The sequence below is a fragment of the Psammomys obesus genome, unplaced genomic scaffold (assembly GCF_907164565.1).
Source record: "Psammomys obesus unplaced genomic scaffold, mPsaObe1.curated_primary_1811, whole genome shotgun sequence".
In the NCBI taxonomy this organism is placed as follows: domain Eukaryota; kingdom Metazoa; phylum Chordata; class Mammalia; order Rodentia; family Muridae; genus Psammomys; species Psammomys obesus.
In genome coordinates this window covers 6418581-6427575 of record NW_026596445.1, presented here as the reverse complement: position 1 = coordinate 6427575, position 8995 = coordinate 6418581, and the positions used below count along the sequence as shown (strand labels likewise).

The window sequence follows — 8995 nt, the reverse complement described above, 5'->3', positions numbered from 1 at the left end:
TGTGTGTGTGTGTGTGTGTGTGTGTGTGTGTGTGTGTGTGTGTGTGTGTGAATTCCAAAACTTAAAGTTGACTGACCAGCTGGAACCTGTTTCTGTTTCAGAAGAATTACAAGGTGGGGATGAAGCTAGCATCCTGCACTTACTGTCTGATTTGGCAAGTAAATTGTATAACAGAAAACATAAGATAGAGAGGCTGGCTTGACATTTATTACAGGTAGTGATTCAAATTAACTCTGAGATAATGAGACCCTGCTGATCTTCCAAAACTTGGAATCTATGGAAGAGTCAGGAGAGTGAAGAGAGAGAAAAAAAAGGTGAAAGTAATAGAAGACGCTGCTCCAAGTGTATATTTCCTGTGATACAAAGGAAAGAAAAAAATGACTCAAGATGCAGACAAATGCCAGTGTATTATTTAATAATACACTGATACAAAATACAATTAAAACAGGTAATGGATGGAATATTTAAGAGCTGTATCATTTCTTCATATCATTGCACTCTAATATTTCTTTAGTTTTTGACACTTGAGATCAGAATGGATTCCAAGTAAGGGTCAGTAGATCTTAGGATCAACAGCTTTCAAACAAGGAGGAAGCACTCAAAATGGAAAAGAAGCTTTGCCAACTTACATCTGAGTTATGATTAGTGTTTAGAATATACAAACAAATTAAAACTATGAACAGGAACCATTTCTGACATGAAATCATGGGCTGGATCTTTGATCACCTCCACCTGAGGTGGAAGCAGCCTTACTAGGCCATAGAGGAAGACAAAGAAACCAGTCCTGATGAGACCAGATAGACTAAGGTCAGATGAAAGGGGAGGAGAACCTCCCCTATCATTTGACTGGGAGAGGGGCATGGGAGAAGAAGAGGGAGGGTGAGATTGGGAGGGGTTGGGGAAGGTAACTACAGCTGGTACAAAAAGTAAATAAACTGTACTTAATAAGAAAAATTTAAAAAAAAGAACAAAAAATATACAAACATTAAGGAAACAACAACAATAACCAAAGCGAAACAAACAAACAAACAAACAAAAACTGACCTTTGGAACTTAACAGAAAGTTCTTAAGTACAAGTGGCTAGAAAATACCTAAAAGTGTTTAACATCATTAGCCATCAAATAAATGTATATTAAATATATAATAAATATATAAAATATAATAAATATATAATAAATGTAATTACACATTCAATCCAACATTATTCTATTCATCATAGCTAGGAAATATCTTCAGCTTAATATGACCACCAAGAAATGAAAAGATAAGCAAAAAGTGGTATATATACAGAGTTGAATATTACCCTCCTACAAAGAAAGAAAAATCAGGAAATTTCAGGTAAATGGATGGAGCTTGAAATAAAATTATACTGAATGAGATAACTCATTAACATAAAGACAACTATCTCATGTTTGCTCCCATATGTGGACCCTAACTTCAAATATTTCTGTGCATAACATTTGGATAAGTGGATGCCAAAAAACTAGAATGAAGTTATTGGAGGGAGATGCATTAAGGGAGAAGAGATAGTAATCATGGGATTTCTAATGATTTCCATTATTTTCACCCATCAAATCATGCTTTTTAAATTAATTTACTGTTTCACATAATATACATAATAAAAGCGAACAAAAATTTGGGAGGTAAATTATTCAAGTGCATATGAAATGCTACCTTTAAATATGTTGGGAACATCCTTTTTTACAGCATTATGTATTTTCTCACTATTTGTGGTATTTGTGTAGATGTCCCTCCAAGCTTTCTTTATTCATTACGAGTTGCAACTTCTTACAAGGTACTGGAAAATGTTAATATCATTTACTGTTGGATTATCCTGTTATTCCAAATCATCAACAATATAATTTTTAAAACAATCTGCTTGTATTATAGTAGGATATAAGGGTGGGGTGGGGGTGTCTGTGTGATTCCTTCTATAACTACAAATTGATAGTGTTTCTTCAGTTTTAATTTTCACAGCATCTGCTGTATTCGCTTCTTATTCATTCATTTAAAATTCCATTGACAGACATAATTAATTAAATTAAGTATTTTTACCAAATTTTCAGTATTGGAATTCAAAGGCAATCACTGAATTCTTTTTCATTTTAAATGTATATTCTGTCCTAAGGCTATTGATATTACAATACAACAATGTAAAAAAATTGTCTCATATTTGGAAGTATTTTTAATTTAATTTATTTATATTAATGTGTATGGATGGTTTGCCTCCATGTATGTCTATGTATCATGTATGTGTCTTCTGTCCATGGAGGCCCAAAGAGGGTGTTAGATTCCCTGGGACTGGAGTTATAAACAGTTGTGAACTGCAATGTGAGTGCTGGTAATTGAGCCTGAATCCTCTGGAGGAGTAGCCTGTGCTTTTAAGTGATAAGCCATCTCTACATCCTCACATATGAAATTATTTTCACTGATATATGTTTGTGTGCACAAGTGTGTGCTACGTGGAAATATATATTACCAAACATAAATGATCAGGTTAGATTTTTGACTTATAAACTTCCAGACTCTCCAATGTTGGAAGGATTTGTGGTATAAAGTCTCTATATAAGTCTTTCAGAACTTCTTCATATAGCTCTCCAAACCAAAAAATAAAATTAAATAAATAAAGTTTCTTTGTAAATTTTTCTATCTGCTTTGCTGTCTACATTTCTTTGGTTATTGCCTTATGTGATTTCAAAAAAACTATAGATTTTGATGTATTTTACAGTCCTTAGAACCTCATTGTTTTAAGGCTTGCAAACAACAGTAAAAGATTACAACTGTACTGTCTATTTACAAGGACTGTTTTTAGTACATATACTATAGCTTAAATACTAAATGTCTATAAGTCATTTCAGTAAAATTATTTAATGTTGCCTACTTGATAACTAATGACTTAAAATAGACAAGGCACAATAATAACTCTATTAGTATGTGTCCTAGGTTGTTTTTTTCCCCTATTAACGAAAAGCAACTTGGGGGTATTTCTTTTTAACAATTAATTAAGAAAATGCTGACAGCCAAGGCAATTCTTGCTGAACATGTGTGCTATCAGGTTCTAGGACTCAAGATGTGAGAACGTTAAACATGTTAAACTTTTTCAAATTGCCTTTGTAGTCACTGGGAGCTTTAAGAAGAGCAGTTAAACTGCCCTTTAACCCCAGAGGTAGGGAGGCAGAACAGGTAGATCTTTCTGAGTTTAAGGCCAGCCTGGAGTACACATTGAGACATTGTCTCAGAAAATAAAAAGTTAAGAACTAGATTTACTTTTTAATTATTCTGTTTTTCTGTTCTGTTTCAGATGGAAGAAATGTTTTCTTTTGTGTGATTAAAAAAATTGTTGAACCTGAAAAAAAAAAAAGAAAGAAAAGAAAATGCACCACAGATGTGCTTAGAGGCCAATCAAACATGTGCAATCCCACAACTGAGGTTTCTCTTCCTCAATTTGTGTCAAGTTGGCAAAAACTAACATTTCTAGCACTATTATAACAAGTCAACACCAACTCAGTGGCTTCAAACAATTTCAATTTGCTATATTATAATTCTGTAGGTAAAAAATAAGATAGGGTTTAATGAGGCCAAAATCAAGGCGCAAACAAGCCTATATTCTTTTTTCTAGGCCCCCAAAGTGAATGTTTCTTTGTCTTTTTCAGCTTCTACAAACCATTTTGCTTCTTGACTCATGGTCTGTTTTACCTCCCATGCCAACAATATTGAATCATTCTAACTCTCTTTTTTGATCTTTGAAATTTTTTGAAAATCTTTCGATAAAATAAGACTCATTGAAACTAATATAATAAGCTTAATGTAATATTTTCAATCACATCTGTGCAGTCCCTTTGGCTATGTAATATAATGTATAATATATATTCAATTTCCTGGCAATTGAGATATAAAATAGCCATCTTTGAAAGGAAAGTGGCAACATCCAGCCTGCTGAAATGACAGATATTTTAAAATGTTAATTACTAAATAAAGTGATAACTTAATTATCATTTAATTATTTTAAGTTCAAGCTTTTCTTCCTGTGATTTATAAATTTAAAGGATGTCATACGAAAACAATGTGAAAATATACAAGCAGAAAATTGATAAACTAATTCTTAACATTATAAGGATAGGAATGTTGATAATGTAATTACAGAGAATTAGACAAAGCATTTAGTGTAAGGAATTTATTATGGGTGAAGTAAACACTTTACAGAACATTCACTATCTCTGCATTTATATTGGTGAATCATATTTTTCTATATATGCATAAACACTACAATTTAATTTTCATATTGGATAATTTTAACTTAATGTACAGATTGATTTGTAAGTATGAAATTCATAAAGATATTGAATATATTCATTATTTCACAGAAATTATTATATGAATAAATTATAGAAGTCATACCAGATAGTATGAAAGCATATAAAATTATTGATTTTTATTACAATTGATTATTTAAAATATTAAGCTTTAAGCAATGCTAAAAAAATTGACAATGACAGACTGTATTCCCAGTTTGTAAAACACATTATTGCGTCTCATGATTTTTCCTTTATTATTATTTATTACAATTTATTCAATTTGTACCCTGGCTGTAGAGCTCTCCCTCTTCTCCCTGTATGCCCCTCCCCTAGTCCACTGATAGGGGAGGTGCTCCTCCCCTTCTATTTGACCCTAATCTATCAGGTCTCATCAGAACTCGTTGCATCATCTTCCTCTGTGGCCTGGTAAAGCTGCACCCACCATCAGGGGAAGGTGATCAAAAAGCTCGCCACTGAGTTCATGTCAGAGACAGTGCCTTCACCCTTTACTAGGCAACTCACTTAGAAACTGAATAGCCTATGAGCTTTCTTTGAACAAGAGTCTAAGTCCTCACCATGCATGGTCCTTGGTTGGGGTTTCGGGCTCTGCCAGTTCCCCTGGGCACAGGTATTTTGGCTCTGTTGTATGTGGAGTCTTTGAATCTGAATTCAGGTCCTATGCATAAACACAGCACTTGTTCTACTGAGGTACCTAACTCTTCATATTCCCATTTATGCAATTTTAGGAAAGAATACTTAACCTAACTTCCTTTCAGCCACAAATTTCTATTTAAATCTAATAACTTGCCACTTATTTCTCAAAAGATTTTTTAAAGTATTTTTGAACTGTATTATTATTTATAACAATTTATTCATTTTGTATCATGGCTGTAGCCCCTGCCCTTTTCTCTTTTCAGTCCCACCCATCCTCACTCTTCTCCCTCTATACACCTTCCCTAGTCCACTGATAGGGGAGGACATTATTTCCTTCTATCTGGTCCTATCTTATCCGGTCTCATCAGGACTGCCTAAATACTCCTCCTCTGGGGCCTGGCAAGTTTATACCCTCCAGGGTTAAGTGACCAAGAGTCAGCCACTGATCATGTCAGAGACTCTTTAATAGGGTACCCATTTGGAAACTGAGAAGCCTATGGGTTTCATCTGAGTAGGGGTTTTAGGTCTTATCTATGCATCATCTTTGGTTGGAGTATTGGTCTCTACTAGCCTCCCTTGGCCCAGGTTTTTATGCTCTGTTGGTCTCCTGGTGGAACTCCTGTCCCCTCCAGGTCTTTCTCTCTCCCCCTTCTTCCATAAGATTCTCTGCTTTTTGCCTACAGTTTGGCTGTGAATCTCAGCATCTGCTTCAATTTCCTTATGGGTAGAGTATTTCAGAGACCTCCTATGGAAGGCTCCTGTCCTTATTCCTGTCTTCTCCTCCTTCAGATGTGTATCCTGTTTGCCCTTCTAAATGAGGATTAAGCCTCTTCCCTTGTTGTTTAGCTTCTTTAGTACTATAGATATTATGTTTATTCTACATTATATGTTTAATATCCACTTATAAGTGAGTGTATACTATTTGTGTCTTTCTTCTTCTGTGTCACCTCACCAGGATGATCGTTTCTAGTTCCATTCATTGCCTCCAAATTTCATGATTTCTTTGTTTTTAATTGCTGAGTAGTATTCCACTGTATAAAATTTGTACCACAATTTCTTTATCCATTCATCAGTGGAGGGACATCTTGGTTGTTTCCAGATTTTGGCTATTATAAACAAAAGTGCTAGGAACATAGTTGCACAAATGTCCTTGTATGGTTGAGCATCTTTTGATTTCATCTTCAACAAATGCTGCTGGCCTAACTAGTGGTCTACATGTAGAAAAATACAAGTAGACCCATATTTATCACCCTGCACTAAAGTCTAGTCCAAGTGGATCAAAGAACTCAACATAAAGCCAGACACATTAAATCTGTTAGATTTTTTTAAAATACTTAAGTGTGCTGTGCATTCTTTCAGGATATGTGAGAAGCACATATTTCCAACATTATTGTGAAAACATTCATGAAAATTTTTGCACTTATGTGAATCCTTTTCTGTTTAATTTTGTATCAGGAGCGGATCCAAGAGAGTCCTTCCCCTGCTCTCTCTCTGGATGAGAGTCATCGTCCTGGGAGCCACACCTCTTCCGACCCAAGCAGCAGTGTGTCCAGCTCTCCTTCCCAGATGGATCATAATTCGGAGAGAATGGGTGAGTGTCTGTCCAAAGCAAGAATGTGGAAGATAGTCTTTTATGCAATTCCATATTACACAAGTGACACAGAAGGAAATCAAGGAGAAAGTGTCCCCTTTTTAATATAAATGCCTTTTGAAGTAATCCTGCTTTGTGAAGCAATACAGACACATCTGAGTATACCTTCAGCTCTCTGGAGAATGTAACTGAGTCATGATCCTACTTTGATGAGCTCAGGGACCCTGAGATGAAGCAGAGGTCTAGGAGCTGCAGGTGAGGTCACTCAGAAGACTGGAGGATGGAATATTACAGAATGATCTGGAGCCAAAGCCCACTGACATCATCCATCCAGTGAGGTCTGCCTTGTCTCTCAGCCTGGTCACTGTGAAACTCTGAGAGTGTCAGACACTTTCTATCGCTTGTCATTGTTTGTAAACTAGGCTTTATTCCTAGGAAGTTCCAGGGAACAGCATAATGCCCTGCCCTATGAGTAAAATTAAAAGCAAATTTATCAAATATTTAAAATACTGGGCTGTGTCATCTTCCCAATACAGACTGTTCCTCAGTCTTGGTCTGACTCTCCATGGCCCAGAAGCCATCTTGTTCCCTCAGAGGACAATCAGGGAAAGGGGTCAAATGACAGCCATGCCAATAAGCAGTTCTGTGACAGAAGCAACTCTCCAAGCCCTGGATTCCAGACTCACAAACTCAGAAAAATAACAGGACTTTATAGGGTTGTTCAGTAAGTCTTAATAAAATATACATCTGGCACACACACACACACAAAAATGTCCCTTTTTTTTTTTTAATATAAATGCCTTTAGAAGTAACCCTGGTTTGTGAAGCAATACAGGAAGCACTGGAAATTGTCACAATTTTCTTACCCCCACTAGGCCTTTCCTTAATATATTTATCAGTCTCATGGGCCTGACACCATGATATTTTTTTTTGGTGCGGTATGTATCTTAGATAAATATGTTGGTATGCACTATTTATTATTAGACACTATAGTTATAATAGGCACATCTCTAGGATATTTGAGATAAAATATCTTTTAGACAGTTATATATCATAATGTTGGAAAATATTTTATCTATATTTTTGTTTCATAAGATTTCCATTTTATAAATTGGTTGTGATAGAGCCTATATGACACCTGAATCTGTCCATATGATATTATAGTAGCTATCTTTAAAAATCTTAGCCAACTAGTATAGATGAGACTGGATAATCTAGGGTCAGATAATCTAGGACCTTCCCTATCAATGGACTTGGAGAGGGGCATAGGAGTTGATGAAAGATGGAGCTTGGGATTGGGAATGGAGGAGGGAGGGATACAAAGTGAAAAAACTGCAATTAATATAAAAATAGAAATTTAAAAAATCTTAGGCAAGCCATTTAAACATTATTAATGCCTAGCTCTATAATATGGAAATATTTACTTGCATACATGTTGTACTGAATTGTTTTGAGAACATAAAACCTAGACTATCTGTGAAAAAAAGAATTCTGAAACTCAAATTTCTAAGAGAATATGAGGAGACAGATATGCTTTTGTTTTTATTTTTTCTTTGTATAACCTTTCATTCTCTATGATCTTACTCATCTATAGACAAATTGTCAAGAACACTCAATTACAATAAATTTCCTGTATAAAACAAAGATTAACTTTTTTGTTTGTCAAAACGTTCATAACTCTTCCATATCTACACAATCCAAAATCCAGTAACTTATGTATATATTTTCTTTAATGGACATGATTTCTGCATTTTTTTTTGCCTGTAATCTATATCCAGAGATGTTTTATGTCCTTTAGATTTTTTTCACAGCTCATAGTAGTGCTTGTTTTAAGCTCTGTAAAAACAATTAGATTTTGAAGGACAGGAATTTAGGCGATTAGGATATGTATTCTGTTGTGGATTTGTACTATGTAAAGATAAAGATGCTTTCTCTTTTGTGAAACTTTATCCAAGTCTATGTTTATCAGCATTATATATTGTCTGTGTTTCTAGTTTTGTAGTTAGCTTGGTGATTCTTAAACAAAGCTCTATATTATAATCACTTTTACAGTTTTTGTAATACACTATGAATTTAATTCACTTGATCTGGAACACAGTTTGAGCAGCAACATGCATGGCTTTTCAATATCTCTTTTGGAGATCTTAATACACAGTGATGTTAAAGAAATGATGAATAACGCATTAAGAAAAGATCAGAAAGGAGAGGAGAACCTCCCCTATCGAGGACTTGGGGAGTGGCATGCATGCAGAAAAGGGAGGGAGGGTGGGATTGGTAGGGGAGGAGGGAGGGGCTTATGGGGGGATACAAAATGAATAAAGTCTAATTAATAAAAAATTTTAAAAAAGAATTCTGTTCTTTAATGACAAAATTTTATATTCCAGAAAGATAATAAAAAATAAAAAAAAAAGAATTTTGTTCTTTAATGACAAAATTTTATATTCCAGAAAGAGA

The 8995-nt window shown here is 34.7% G+C and overlaps 1 protein-coding gene across 1 annotated transcript in view; it reads left to right on the top strand.

Annotated features, from left to right (window-relative positions):
• Positions 1-8995, top strand: part of Dach2 (dachshund family transcription factor 2) — a 743535-nt gene that overhangs the window by 616458 nt on the left and 118082 nt on the right. Inside the window, exon 7 of the mRNA XM_055598244.1 lies at positions 6406-6547. Coding sequence (XP_055454219.1) covers positions 6406-6547 — 142 coding nt within the window. The remainder of the gene's footprint in view (positions 1-6405; positions 6548-8995) is intronic.